Source organism: Talaromyces stipitatus, genomic scaffold, assembly GCF_000003125.1.
Source record: "Talaromyces stipitatus ATCC 10500 scf_1105507295487 genomic scaffold, whole genome shotgun sequence".
NCBI lineage: Eukaryota > Fungi > Ascomycota > Eurotiomycetes > Eurotiales > Trichocomaceae > Talaromyces > Talaromyces stipitatus.
This window is the reverse complement of record NW_002990120.1, coordinates 148,340-162,399: the sequence shown is the minus strand read 5'-3', so window position 1 is coordinate 162,399 and position 14,060 is coordinate 148,340. Positions and strand designations below refer to the sequence as shown.

General features: G+C 43.7%; 5 protein-coding genes across 6 annotated transcripts; 3 read left to right on the top strand and 2 right to left on the bottom strand.

The window, feature by feature from the left end:
- Positions 1-90: 90 nt before the first annotated feature.
- Positions 91-1,210, bottom strand: TSTA_052570 (uncharacterized protein). The gene is made up of 2 exons (XM_002486802.1): positions 752-1,210; positions 91-684 (listed from the first exon to the last, which is right to left on the bottom strand). The coding sequence occupies exons 1-2, from the start codon at positions 1,131-1,133 to the stop codon at positions 458-460; spliced, it is 609 nt and encodes a 202-aa protein (XP_002486847.1). The 5' UTR covers positions 1,134-1,210; the 3' UTR covers positions 91-457.
- A 256-nt stretch (positions 1,211-1,466) lies between these two features.
- TSTA_052560 (uncharacterized protein) lies at positions 1,467-4,062 on the top strand (the record flags this gene model as incomplete). The annotated part of the gene is made up of 6 exons (XM_002486801.1): positions 1,467-1,553; positions 1,747-1,831; positions 1,890-2,724; positions 2,819-3,033; positions 3,130-3,253; positions 3,331-4,062. 6 exons carry the CDS (start codon positions 1,467-1,469, stop codon positions 3,623-3,625), a joined length of 1,641 nt encoding a protein of 546 aa, XP_002486846.1. The 3' UTR covers positions 3,626-4,062.
- Positions 4,063-4,613: 551 nt separating this feature from the next.
- TSTA_052550 (caffeine resistance protein, putative) lies at positions 4,614-7,084 on the top strand. Its single transcript, XM_002486800.1, has 8 exons — positions 4,614-5,149; positions 5,237-5,503; positions 5,568-5,587; positions 5,662-5,993; positions 6,051-6,092; positions 6,154-6,358; positions 6,469-6,739; positions 6,821-7,084. Exons 1-8 carry the CDS (start codon positions 4,721-4,723, stop codon positions 6,860-6,862), a joined length of 1,608 nt encoding a protein of 535 aa, XP_002486845.1. The 5' UTR covers positions 4,614-4,720; the 3' UTR covers positions 6,863-7,084.
- Positions 7,085-7,648: 564 nt separating this feature from the next.
- TSTA_052540 (O-methyltransferase, putative) lies at positions 7,649-9,820 on the top strand. 2 transcript variants are annotated; one of them, XM_002486798.1, is made up of 6 exons: positions 7,649-8,102; positions 8,185-8,311; positions 8,382-8,707; positions 8,775-8,831; positions 8,927-9,137; positions 9,217-9,820. In XM_002486798.1, the coding sequence occupies exons 1-6, from the start codon at positions 7,712-7,714 to the stop codon at positions 9,578-9,580; spliced, it is 1,476 nt and encodes a 491-aa protein (XP_002486843.1). In that variant the 5' UTR covers positions 7,649-7,711; the 3' UTR covers positions 9,581-9,820. The 2 variants fall into 2 exon arrangements, with proteins under 2 accessions (XP_002486843.1, XP_002486844.1); XM_002486799.1 differs by having other exon boundaries at positions 8,927-9,820.
- Positions 9,821-11,935: 2,115 nt separating this feature from the next.
- On the bottom strand, positions 11,936-13,522 carry TSTA_052530 (uncharacterized protein; the record flags this gene model as incomplete). Its single annotated transcript, XM_002486797.1, has 2 exons — positions 11,936-12,253; positions 12,386-13,522. 2 exons carry the CDS (start codon positions 13,520-13,522, stop codon positions 11,936-11,938), a joined length of 1,455 nt encoding a protein of 484 aa, XP_002486842.1.
- Between the last annotated feature and the right edge of the window lie 538 nt (positions 13,523-14,060).

Below are 14,060 nucleotides of genomic sequence, written 5' to 3'. Positions count from 1 at the left end.
CCCTCTATCCTAGACGAGGTCACGTGACGCCCTGCGGCTCAGTGCGTCGGAGTGAGGCATCTCGATTGCTCCCACAAACCAACACAATTTGTAGTTACGTGGGTGATCTACAATTTATTAATTGAAGACACTACAAGGATATTTCGCGGATCACTTGAGGTGCAGATGCTGCATTCAGGCAAAAAGTCTAAATATGAATGTATCTATATGAAGCATGACTGTGAACATGATTTGGCAGATTACCGTGACTAGGTACAGCTTGATTTATATTGCTTTTACTATCTAGATACATTATGGCCTTCTATAACTTATTTCAATTGAACCAGAAACATATGGTAGACTCCAAATGCTGTTGATGATATTGACTGATCAACCTTCTTCATCGCCCAAAATCTTTCTTTGAATAGACTCAAATGGTGTAAAGAATTTTTACCGGTGCCCTTGTTAGTCGCATCTCCTAGAGATCCAAACGTTCTTGTTGATGCTTCAATAAGCGTCCATACTGGCTCTCCTCAAGCTCTGGCACAACGACGTGCTCCGGAATTACCCCATCCTTGAAATAAAAGTCTGAAACCACCGTTCCTGGAGCCCACCATGCAGTCATTTTACCCTTGGTACCGAAGCTGAAAAAGTTATCGCCTCCTTGAACCCGAAGGCAGCGACCAGAGGGCATGCGCAAATCACCTGCGTTGGAAGAGATAGTTTGTTAGTTCAAGCTTCTTTGAACGGGATCATACAGAGAGTAATTTACCTATTCCACCTCCTACAACGATCAGACTTGGCTCAGGAGTGCTGTGCGCCTGCATGAAAGACTCCCCATAGAAGATATACTGATAGCCAGCATCAAACCCGTCCTCCCAGTCTAGACGATATGCATTGTCAATTCCGGGCAGACTAGATGATATTGTGTCCACTTCCCAGCACTCGAGGGCGTTGTCCCAATCGCCGGTAGCATTCTGGATATTGACAATAGCGGGCAGAATCACTTTTGAAGGGTTTGTGCTCTGGGGACAACGGATCTGGCAGTCGGTATCGGTCAGACCAGGGTAGGAAGACGCCGAATGTTTTGTTGCGAGGGCGCCCAAGAGGTGCCCTTGCACGGAGAGAAGGATCAAAGGAGTTGAGAATTTCATTGTAGGCTTCGTCAACCAACGCTGTGTGTATTGTGTGTATTGCGTGTTTATCTCCACAATATATCTGATAATTGTATGAGCTCTCAAATTGTGCTTACCTTATAGCATTTGTATATAGCCGCATAATGTACTCTGGTCCGAAATATGTACTCCGGGTTGGAGAAAACGGTGGAGACAAAGATGGGAGGTCGCGCAGAAATTGTTGTAGGAACGACACCACATGTCAAAAACTGTCTATGTTACTGCGTTACTTTACTTAAATAAATTTTGAGTAGAGTCCTGAAGAAAGACGATAGATTTGTGTCTTATTCATTGGTTACGTGGGAAGTCGCGATGCGTGGAAAGGAAGCTTCTGCAGTCCTCGGCCTATTAGCCCTGGTCATTCCAGGGACAAATGCCGCCACTACTCTTTCACAATGTGTTAGTTCAAGCTTCTGCTTTCAATATCCCGCCTATTTTCAGATACACTTGTGCACACTCTGTAATAGATGTCTCACTAGGACAGCCATCTAGCAGTTTGACATACTCCCCATCTCGAGCTTTGACAGTCTTCTAATCGATCAGTCGAGACTTACTTTGCATCACGAATGCTGACCACTATATTGCCAACCAGTGCAGCTTACTCAGTCAACTATACCCTGAGAATATCTTCATACAAAGCTCTTCAACCTATGACTACGAGAACCATCATTTTTGGTGTACGAAATTAACTTCATGTACATCACTGATTGAAACTCTGGCTGACAATCTCAACAGCAGCAACTGAGGTTCTCGATCCTCGGTGTGTCTTTCTACCCGACACAATTCAAAAAGTAGCCGATGCAGTGGCTCTTTTTGCTGAACATGAATGTCAATTTGCTATCAAAGGAGGCGGCCATAGTGCCATTCCTGGGGCGGCCAATATTCATGACGGGATTCTCATGCCTATGGAACGCATCGATACATTAGAGGTAAATTTTGCAGACGACTACATACGAGTCGGAGCAGGTGCAACTCTAGGCTCAGTTTACGCGGCCCTTGATCCGCACAATAAATCAGCCGTCATTGGAAGATATCGGAAAGTTGGACTTGGTCTAGCATTGGGTGCAGGATTCTCATATTTTTCAAATCGGGATGGGCTTGCCATTGATAACGTACTTCGATACGAGGTAGTCTTAGCCAACGGAACTGTGGTTCTCGCTGACCTCGACAATCACCCTGATCTCTTCTGGGCTCTCAAAGGGGGAAACAACAACTTTGGTGTTGTCACTCACTTCAATCTGAGAATATTTGACACTCCTGGACGCGTCCTTGGAGGTCTAATGTACTACCCCGAATCCTCCCTCGATGAGCTCGCCGATGTCATCTATGATCATCATGTTCACCAGGCCGTAGACGACGTTCTAACGCATACGCTGCCCCAATACGGCTTCGATGGTGCGACAAACACGACTATAAATTTCTCTCCAGTAGTCTATAATGCCGATGTGCACGAGTTACCCGAGATCATGCAAGGCTGGAATGCAACACCACATTACAAGAGCACGGTACATAACCGTGTTTACACGGACCTTGCCAACGAACTCAATGATGGCTTCCCAGATGGTCAATTGTGAGTCAACTACTTTTTCTGCTTCATTCATTTGGTAGCTAAAAATCTCCTTGTTTTTCTTCCTATTCTTTTCATTGACCTGACATCGTGATAGCCAAGTACAGCGCATCATGACAGTCTATGCGGATCGTGATCTGTACAAGGATATATGGTGGGAATACCGCAAATGGATGCAGAAATATCGCGACGTACCAGGTTTCTATGGCTTGCATTGCAATATGCCTATAACTCCTCGACAAATTGAGCAAGGCATGCTCAGAGGTGGCAACGCCCTAGGCCTGGAGGGGGCCGGAAACCAGACTCTTGGAGGTAATTCCATACTTTTCATACCTTTCTTTTTTTACAACAAAATGGAAAACGAGAAATGAGAAAAGGCGACTAACTGATGATTCCTTCGAAATTTAGTACTATATTTTGGCGTCACTCTCACGGCCGAATCAGACGTCCAGCGAGTCTTTGAAGCACATGACGAATTTGTCCAAAACATGCAAAAGCTTGCCAAGTCGAGAGGTTTATTACATCCATATCTGTAAGTCCTCTGTGCGCCTTCACTCCTAGATTTTTGTCATGGCATTGCGAAAAATACCTCAAGCTGATCTCTTCTAGTATGCTTCCGTATTCGGGCTGGAATCAACCCGTAATACAAAGCTACGGTAAAGAACGCTTGTCTAAGCTGTGGCAAGTCCAGAAAGCGTATGATCCGACACATGTCTTCCAGCGTCTCGTTCCTGGTGGTCAAAAATTACCAAGCCCGGGAGAAGTATCCTTTGTAGAGGCTGCGAATGAGTTTCAGCAAGGATTAATGCAAAGTCTCCTTCAATTTCCAGCAGAGTTCGTATTACCACTCGGGTCACTTACAAGCCTATACCAGAGAATGAAAGCCTGTCTCGTATCTCGATAAATCTGGACAGCACTCATACTGGCTTCTTCCACCTCCAACAATGAGCTAAACCTTCAAGTACGCAATGCTGTATGGTTGACACCCCAATATTCTTGTTTGCCAAAGGCACCAAAACTGACAGTTGACAACTGTGATCCGAAAAAAATCCTGGACTTGCCATGGGAAGCCATCATATCAAAACCGTCATTTCTGGGATAACTAATTCTGTGAATCTCGCGATGACTGATCAGAACTTATAGTCCAATTGCTCTTCTGCCTTTTTTCTTGGCCCATGTGTTTTAGGAGTTTGCAGCAAGTTTCGTTTGGATACTGTAAAAAATAAATGGATTAATTTTTTTTTCCGTATGATGCCGTTGCGTAGTCAGCTTCCATTCCGACGGATTCGGGTTGAGTCTACCGACTTGCAAAAGACGTGTGTAGTCTTGTAGAGACGACCGAACGTTCCACGGATACTGGCTCGAGGTTGGTCTACTGGAAAAGGTCAATACTATTGATACTTGATGTATGCGCCGAACCGTACGAAGAAGTTGAGAGAAAGTGGTAACTATCGCTCTTGAACAAAATCAGTTGTCGCTGTCGGAGAGACATCACGATAATACAATACCGTATCGTGACGAAAGCATTACCGCGACCACCTGCAGCACTTTTGTACTATGACTCAGTATGGACTAGGAGAATGTACCCGTTTCCCGCGCCCTAATTTAGTCGGCCCACATCATGTATGAGTCAAACAAGCTCATGTTCTTTGATGTCGAGTCATGTGTGATTAGCCAAGCTTAGGAGGGGGAGAAAGGGTCATTTTTCTAGGCAGGCTACTACCAAATTAGGTATACCGTGTCTCATTACTATGCAATCCCTGTAAATATTAGCGACAATTTCAAGCATTCTACTGTACGCGGGTCCACTAAGCCTACTACCGTATAGTACATGGTAGGATGCCGTGCCTACAGACAGATTCGACTCTGTATCTTATTGGAATCGTGAAAACAGCCATCTTCAATTTGCTCCCAGTAACAACTCAACAACAGCATCCAGGAACATTTTGCAGGGCGACTTTGTCAAACTTCCACGGTCGCCAGAGGAGATTGACTTAAGATGACAACTTCCCTCCTTCTTCGAGAAACCGCGTTTGGTAGAGTTCTTGCGAGCATTAGCCCGGGTTCCCTGTCGTCAACAATATCCAAACCCTCATCCAAGATCGAGAATGGCCTTTCAGCTTTACAAACTACCACACCAAACGGAGTAGAATCTTCTTCAAGCACAGAAAAGAACACATCGGATGCAACGCAGTATCTCGTTGACTGGAGCGGCCCTGATGATCCGTCAATGCCGGTCAATTGGCCACTAGCCACCAAATTGCTTGTCTTGACAAACGTCATTCTGGTGAATCTGAGTTTTTACACTGCGCCAGGTATATACACTGCAAGTATTCCATCAATCGAAAAGAAATTTGGCGTTTCGGAAGAAGTGGGAATACTTGGGCTGGCATTGTTTGTTATTGCATACGGCATTGGCCCTCTTATTGTAAGTTGTTTTTCCCCTCAAATTACTGCAGATAAGAGCCAAGTCAAGGAGAGGAAATTTGTGAACTGATTCCGAACTGTTTTTAAGCTATCCCCTATTTCAAATGTTCCATCATTTGGCCGTACTCCAGTTTACGTTCTCGGATCTCTAGCTTTTTGTCTTTTCTGCATCGGATGTGCCCTTGCTAAGAACATCGAAACCATCCTGATACTGCGCTTTTTTGGTGGTATCGTAGGGACTTCGCCAACATGCATAGGCGGTACCACTCTAGCAGAGGTTTTCGGACCTCGTGAAGTCCCTTATGCTATGGCAATGTACGTTTTCAGTGGGCTATGTGGGCCAGTATTCGGACCAGTATGTTTTTCCCCGAGTCAATTCACTTACAAAATACAGCGAAAATTCTAACTTTTGAGATTAGCTTCTCGGCACCTCAGTCATGTAAGTTCCTGCTGTAACTACTCCCCGGTAGCTATACACACCCTGACAATAACTTTTTTTGCCCTGTTGATTAGCCTGCGCTGGAACACCTGGGCAGCAGCGCTTTGGTTGATAGCTGGAATGTCCGCACTCTCCACCGTTTTTCTCTTCTTTTTTCTTCCAGAGACCCTACCTGCCAATATTCTGCTACGGCGTGCAAAACAGCTTCGTGAAACAACCGGCGATTCAAGATACCACAGTCCAAGCGAAACAAAGAATAAGAAGGGCAATGTTTTCGTAGAAATGATTGAGCAAATTGCAGTCGACTTCAGACTATCCTTCATTGACCCGATCATTCTGTTCGTGAACATACATACTATGCTTATTTATGGTATCCTATATCTTTGGTTCGAATTTTTTCCCTATGGTAAGTCGAATGAGTGTAGGAACGTGGTTACATTGACTAACCCAATTTTGAATTTAGTGTTTGAAGATATTTATGGTTTCACGCAGCTTGAACAATGTTGTAAGTAATATTGTTGCGCATAATATCATATTTGATGCAGCTTGCTTACTGCAAACCACAGATGCTTTCTTCGGTATTCTTGTTGGCGCCATGATATCGGTTGGCTCATACATGCTTTGGATGCGCCTTTACTTTCAACCACATTTACAGAAAAAGCAGGATGAAGGGCAGACCGTCGATCCGGAAGAACACATTATTCCTGGTGCAATTGGTGCAATTTGCATACCAATCTGCATGTTCATATTTGCATGGGGGTCCCGTAAAAGGTAAGTAACTTTTTTAATCCCAACAAATTTGAATTTTGATCCAGTCTTATTCTAGTTGACCCTACTGGCAAGCTATCAATTGATAAAAGAGTAAAGCTGACATGTTGCAGTGTTCATTGGATAGTGCCCGTTATTGGGACCGCTTTCTTTGCACCAGGATTTCATCTCACCTTCCAAACGGTTTTGAATTACCTAGGACAATCATACCCCCGACACGTTGCCGGCGTGTTCGCTGGAAACGCTTTTTTCCGCAGTTCATTTGGGGGAGCACTGCCCCTTGCGGCTACTCGCATGATACAGACCCTCGGAATTGGATGGGCGGCGAGCACTTTGGGGTTTATCGCTGTTGCAATGATACCGCCCTTGTTCGTATTGCAGAGGGTGAGTTATTTATCTCTCGCTATATGATCTAGACATATAGTACTTTCAGACAGCTAACCTCTTTGTCATCGCGATCTATAGTACGGAAAAAGGTGGCGCTCATTCAGCTCATATGCAAATTAGAAAAAGAAGCACGAAATAATTCCCTTTCCCTCCGATTTCATCGCATGCTGTTTTAAGATGCTTGATTCATCCAAAAGTCTTCTGAGCGGAACAGTGCTTCATCTGTGAAGGTGAACTTGAGAAGCTCTTTAACCTGTATCTCTAAGTTATACAATTCGATCCTTCGTTTCAGATAATAGATAGAAAAAATGTACTGCGATATTGATGTTCAACAGTGGAAAATGAAGGTTACCTATATTTCCTTAGTAAAAGATGTGACGGCTTGTTTAGGGTAACTCACCCTAAAAGCTGTTACCCTAACCCTGATGATGCGCTTTCAACTATGGAAGGTCATTTGCTGCAACACCATAAAATCCGGGTGCTAAAACCCAGATGCATGACAATAGGTTTGTATATATGTTCTGATTGAGCCGGTCTCTCTTTCGGGCTGTATCAAATTCAGCTGCGGTTGAGTGATACGTAAAACCACTGATTCGGCCACACGATGAGCTTGCGGATACTTAGATTATCTTCAATAGCTATTTATTTGCTCGAGATTCACTACATACAAAGACTCTGCAGATTACAACATACAGATGAGTACTTGTGAGTCTTTCATTCATGGGTAGATAGTTAGGGGAGCAGCAACCAGAGAGATCAGATAAGCTCTCTGCTTTACGCCTACGCCGGTCCCTCTCCTACGTTATGGAAGCCATTGTGCTCGACGCAGTGTATGACATATACGCGGGTCCGGTGCTCATAATGATAAAAAAAAGCCATATATACAAAAACAACAAGATTAAGTCATTGTCAAAAATAACCTCTTTCTTATCGCATTCTTCGGGGCAGTCCATTGAGAAAATTTTCAAGATGCGGACAATTCAAGATGCGTATCAAATGTTGCAATTGCTTGAATTGACACAGAAGTCGATTCACCAAATAATTGGCGAATGGGCAACAGAATACTCGACAGAGCCATCAAGAGCAAGCAAACTAGGGACTGAAAAGAAAGACTCTTCTCTTCCCAGCCGCGAGCTTTATGAAGCGAGACGTACTCTTTTGGCAGTAACGGGAAAGTTGGTCGAGCTTGTCGCAGATCCTAGTGAACGTTTATTAGAGGTTTCATCTTCATATAACGAGGCCAGATGTCTCCACATTGCTGCATCACTGCGTATTGCAGATATAATACATGCTGGTGGCGAGGCTGGCGCTAGCATCGAAACGCTATCTAAACAAACCGGTGTCGAGGCCGCAAAACTTGGTCGGTATCACGATCTATAACCTCTGAAAGTTTCAATCATGGGACCGCCGATTTTGACTAACAAGAGCAATATTAATTAAAGGTCGTATTATGAGATGTCTCTGCTCAAATCATGTCTTTACGGAAATAAAGGATAATTGGTTTGCGAACAATCATATTTCTCAAGCACTAGTGGATAACGAACCTCTACGAGCATACATTGTCATGTTGTGAGTGGCCCAGTACGGACAATTTCGCATATACGTCAATGAATACAAAATAATCTGACACAATATATAGCTCGTTCGACTTATACACGGCGTCCGACTCTCTTCCGCGCACTCTTATGCATTCTGATTTCGCAAACTCGTACTCAGTCTCGGAAACTTCGTTCCAGAAGGCACTTGGTATCAGTAAGGAACGGTGGAACTGGCTTGAGGAAGAAATTTCTCCTACTGATGTGCAAAATGGCGGTCCTGGCAAATACCCTGGATGTTTTGGACCGGAATACTCGTCTGCGATAGCTCAGATTCATAGTAACCACACGATCAAGCGACCAGAGCATGAAATCTTTGGATTAGCGATGCTCGGTGGTGGTAAGATCACTGGAGTTGCGCATCTATACGGTACGTTCAAAGGGTCTTCTAATTCTACGCTTATAAATAATTGGTTGCATACTAAAACATCGTCCAGATTTTCCTTGGTCTAGCCTGGGAAAAGCTACTGTGGTTGATGTCGGAGGCGGTGTTGGTAAGTTCTGACAACTATCATACATATAATCCCTCTCTTCCTCGCTGCTTCGCTCTTTGAAGCATTTTCGGACCCTGACTCACCATATCGGGTAGGTGGTTTTTGTCTTCAGCTTAGCCATATATACCCAGAACTCAACTTCGTTGTTCTGGACAGAGCCCCTGTATTACAGCAGGCACAGAACACTGTTTGGCCTAAAGAAAATCAGTCAGCGCTGGATGAAGGGCGTGTGAAATTCATTCCTCACAGTTTCTTCGAGGAAAATCCAATCAAGGGGGCGGACGTGTACTGGCTCCGATATATCTTGTATATCCAATCCCTTCCTTTGAATCCGTCAATAACTCAATGCGGATGTAATACTGATATGAACTATCAAAATATACAGGCATGACTGGTCAGACGACTACTGTGTTCAAATCCTAGAAGCTATCAAATCCAGCATGAGTCCCAAGTCTCATATACTTATCTGCGACCAAGTGATGAATACTACAGCAGGGTATGACAGTCTGGTTTCCGCACCGTCTCCGCTGCCTGCAAATTACGGCTATTACACACGGTACAGTCACCAACGAGATATTGCAATGATGAGCATAATCAACGGTATTGAACGTACTCCTGCAGAGTTCAAAAATATCATTGAGAGAGCTGGTCTTGAAATGTCACGTATTTGGGATTGCAGGAGTCAGGTCTCCCTTGTCGAATGTACTCTTCCTCGTGTAGAGGAGACAAATGGAGTAGAGGGCCATTAGTTACTTGGTATTGTTTAAGTGCAAGACTCGAACTTAGGACAGAAGAGCTGTTCAAATAGGCAGTGGATCGTGCGCTCTCGGAAAAGGAGCTTCTGAAGGTTGTCGACCTGCCGAATGTCTCGGGCAAAGGCCATATTTTACGTTCTTAGGATTTTTTGCTCTGTGCGTTCTCTTATTCCGTTAATATCGTACATATGCCCTTCAGTGTTCCAATTCCAGATGCCGCGTACTCAGAATGGCAAATAGGCCCCTCCTGATCTTTCTCTTTATTAGCAGAGCGTAAGCTCTGCTTAGTTTACAGTATGAATGATGGCTTCATCAAATGGTCAATTCACGGAAGAAAGGAAACGTGCCAACCGAGAGCGAGAGCGTGCCAATCGAGCAGAGGCAAAATAGGCCCCTACCGTGCCTTGCAACGACCTTACTAGTGAAATCCAATCTGGTTTCCAATGGGCAACGATGCGGGGAGTCGACGCGGTGTTCGTGATTTCGCAGGAAATGAAAGCGCAGATGAGTCAAGGCCGTATCAAGCTCCCGGTCACGTTGACCGGGCGAGCCACCAAAAAAACGCGGCATTAAAAGCATGAATAAGGGTTAGTGTGAGATTTTCATTAGAACAAATGTTTCAATACGTTGATACAGCCAGGAGAGTCCAGACAAAGGAGATATGACACAGATTGTCCAATGCCTGCTGTCATGAATCATACTAAGTATCGGATGCTGTGTCCCAGACCATGTGGGTCGGGACGCCCGATCCATTAGATTCAATCCGTCCCACAATGGATAAATTATTTATCTTGAGAGTACTGTCTTGAGACAATTCTCAAGTACCACCCTTTACCATCAGAGGATTGTTGTAAGAGTTATAAGTTAGATGTTCATTCTCTCTACTAAGATGTAGGTAGGATGACCGATATATATATAACGGTCATCCTACCTGTATTAGAAGGTTATGAGCCCGGAATTCTTCCCCTGATTGACTATCCAAAATTGAAGACCATACAGCAAGAACTATGGAAGAAGATAGGGACTGCATTTAACAATATTTTAGACATGCTGGGAGGAGGATCTCAAGGTAAGCAAGGTAAGGAGGGTGATATATAAGGCGGTAGCATCTTAGGTGCAGTACTAGACTTTGCAGAGGCATCACAGAGGTTTCAAAGCCGGGCGCCATAGGACCACTGACAGAACACTAGGCATATTGGCCACCATAGGCCGTGACGAGGCTCTAAATTTGTCTGTATGTAATGAATTACTGTACATAGACATAGATAAGGATTAGATAGTTGTATCCTGCATATCGCTTCGGCGAGGGGTCAGGGTATGAATACCACCACCACCACTGTATCAAAAACAGAGCAATCTCCAAGGGACAGTCTCCACGATATACTCTGTATAGTTTAGAGTCAAGCTAAGTATACTATTATGTAACTAGAGTCTCATCATCATCTTCTAAGGCACTAATGTCTGTATGATTAAAGAATAAAGAGCCCAGCAGATTACTATACAGTTGATTGCAAAACCAGTGCACAATTTGATTCACTCCAATTGTTTAATATGTTTCACCCTAATCTATATCAGGGAAAGCCCCGGATTAATAATATTCCCAAAGTTTTATTTGATAGTACTTTACCATAAAATAAGATGACATCACTTGAAACTTCAATACATGATAGGAAAACAGTCCCATAGTTCCTACTTGCCTTTCAAAATATGCGTGCCCCCTTTTTTACTCTTACTTATTTAAGATGTTTCGCTCTAACCTTTATTAGACACGAACACGAGCTGTAACAACGTTACGAGGGATACGTATACGTATAGAGATTCAAGAGGGATCACAAGAGTTGAGTATACAAGGTAGGGTATGGAATGTCAATGTACTGAAACCTATCTCCTCTGCCTTTGCAGCGTGCATTCTATATAAGAGACATTCATATTGCTTTACAGCAATACGTTATTGACCATAGCCAGCTGAACATTGACCATAACCAGCTGAACCTTGACCATGACCAGCTGAAGTATCCACACTTTTGCCACTCTCTGTTCTAACCCTAACCCCTAGGAGGTTTATCAGGTATGGTGGTTATTACACGAGCCCGCAATAACCATATTTGTTTGGATGTCGCTGGTGACTAATTACTATTTTTTTAGAAATAAGTTCATTAATGTGTCTTTGCCCTGATATCAATCATCCTTTACTATTTTTTTCCTGAATTTGTATGTGTCCTAATGTACCGAACTCCTATTTTAGCCCTTATTTCTTCAATTTCTTTTGCCTTCTCGTTGACCAGCCAGATCATAATTTTTGTTCCTTCCACGCGTTGGTATAGACGTATGTGTGCAGAGTAATCGAAATCAGCTTTGTGACATAACAAGCTGGGTCTCCAGGGTTTTCATTTGTATTTCCCTAGCATATTGTATCTCCGCGAATCTGCGCTCCGAAATTTGGATTTGGTGAGTCTGCAACACGATGGAAAACGTTGACTTGAGGGACTCAATCTCATCCAAGAGCGAAAGAACCCTCTTCTTGTTCGATTCCCAGATCATTATTCTCATTATTAACATGTATTTCTGCCACCCGGTCTCTGTCCTGTATGTTAAGATATTCAAGATGTTTTCCACTTCCCTTATAGCGACTTGACTTTCCTGGATAATGTCCCATCCTAGCCGTTGCTGCCCAGCAGACATAGAGGTACAAATTACATTTGTCGCCGTCTCAAGAATAATTGAGTATTGACTGATTCTTCTGGAGAGCATCACGAGCTCCCGAGAGGCATTTTCTATTTTCGTAATGTCGAATGATACCTTAGCAGCGGAAGCAATGAATTGTGTAATACCAATTGCAAGCGATGCGCCGCTTAAAGCATCCATCGGAAACCCAAAGGATGACATTCTGTGATGGAACTTTGACTTCCGACGTTGTTTTTCGTCTGAACCTGATGGCTGTGGCTGATCTCTATTGTTTTCGGTTTTTTGTGGGAGCGGTTCAGAAGACTCTTCTTCAGGCTCATTAAGTAGAAGTCTCTGTGAGCTCATTTGATTAACCTGCTCTGCCTCCCGCTCAGAGAGTTCTTCCAAGTTTAAGGAACGAAGGTACTCATTGATTTCGCTTGCTAGAGTATTCTGTTGTACTGAATATGTCCGCTCATGTGCTAACTGAACATGGTGTTGATTTAAAACAGAAACTTCATTTAAATGACCCGTGGATGGGAGAGTACGGCCATGTGAAATAGTATTAAGCGGCGGGTATGACACACTGATGCTGACATCATCTGGTATAGTATAGATCCTTCCATGGTCGGCCAGTAGCAATCCTGGCCGCCTTGTGAGAAGGCGCTCATACACAAGATCAGTGATATCATTAACTCGCCCAAGCATATCAAGGCTGTCGATCAGATTGTAGTTCCAATCAAGATAGCCTTGTTCATGCCTATCAGGATAAATTGCTTTGCTTAAAGCATCACGGCGCGCGGGACCTAGTAGAAGTTGTTGTGGTTGATTGGACTTAGCCACGATTGATAAAATAGCATTTGATATTGTGAATTGGACGAGATTAACCTGGGAAGAAAGGCTCTGTCTGAATTTTTCGAGATCATCAGCCGCGCTAAAAGCCCACTGGACCTTCTTTGGAGCGCTTGTTATAAATCCGCGATGAGAAGATTTCCCCATTGATTTCTCGTACTTGACGATGGTCCGCTTGAAATCCTTCACAAATTCCTGAGTATGTGCTGAGTACTCCTCAATCCGGCTTCGAAACGAGTCCGACACATTTGAAAGATCAAGGCGTTGGACGTCGTCCATTACCATAAGAAAGCCTTCGCATTGTTGTTGAGCATGACAATATTCTGATCTCGAACCACCTGCCTCTTTCAAGGCCTTCACAACCTTCGTAGCGAATCCGAGGAAAAGAGCAATATCGCCTGGAGAGAAACCGAAACTCATGCTGTCGTCACTGCTTGAAAAAGGGACTTGTGGTTAGACTCGATTCCGTAGCCAAGCTCAGAATTCGTTGTTGACAGATTTATGTTCCGAGCTAAGCCTGGTTGTTCAGGGCCCCGGCGTAGCACGCGTCTAAGTATCAACCAGAGTAAGAACCGGAGACTAATCATAGGTATTGTAACAATATTAACTATATTTAGACTAGTTAGAGGCAAGGCTGACTTGGAAGAAGCCTCGGCTAGCTGAAGCGAGGCTGTTAGAACTCCTACGAAGTAGACTATATTATTATTAGTACGTACCCTAAGAGTTGTACTACGAAGACGATTATCAAGCATGAACCATACCGTACTAACTAACTAATCATTACCGAGACGTGAAACAGGGCTTCGGAATAATTTATGAACATAGTTTAGTGTCCTTGGCAACAGGGGGTTGGGAAACAATTGAATTGAATAAAAGCGTGTACTGGTTTTGCCACCAACTGTATCATGTAATACTTATCTCAGTTAACTAACTTAGTTAACATAACGTAACTAACGTA

Excerpts from the sequence above, each read along its gene's own strand:
- TSTA_052570 (XM_002486802.1), bottom strand. The coding sequence starts at position 1,133 with ATGAAATTCTCAACTCCTTTGATCCTTCTCTCCGTGCAAGGGCACCTC. Across the intron at positions 685-751 it reads CGTTGTAGGAGGTGGAATAG|GTGATTTGCGCATGCCCTCT; the intron begins GTAAATTACTCT and ends CTTCCAACGCAG.
- TSTA_052550 (XM_002486800.1), top strand. The coding sequence starts at position 4,721 with ATGACAACTTCCCTCCTTCTTCGAGAAACCGCGTTTGGTAGAGTTCTT. Across the intron at positions 5,504-5,567 it reads GTGGGCCAGTATTCGGACCA|CTTCTCGGCACCTCAGTCAT; the intron begins GTATGTTTTTCC and ends TTTTGAGATTAG. Across the intron at positions 6,740-6,820 it reads CCTTGTTCGTATTGCAGAGG|TACGGAAAAAGGTGGCGCTC; the intron begins GTGAGTTATTTA and ends CGCGATCTATAG.
- TSTA_052540 (XM_002486798.1), top strand. The coding sequence starts at position 7,712 with ATGCGGACAATTCAAGATGCGTATCAAATGTTGCAATTGCTTGAATTG. Across the intron at positions 8,708-8,774 it reads TGGAGTTGCGCATCTATACG|ATTTTCCTTGGTCTAGCCTG; the intron begins GTACGTTCAAAG and ends AACATCGTCCAG. Across the intron at positions 9,138-9,216 it reads TACTGGCTCCGATATATCTT|GCATGACTGGTCAGACGACT; the intron begins GTATATCCAATC and ends CAAAATATACAG.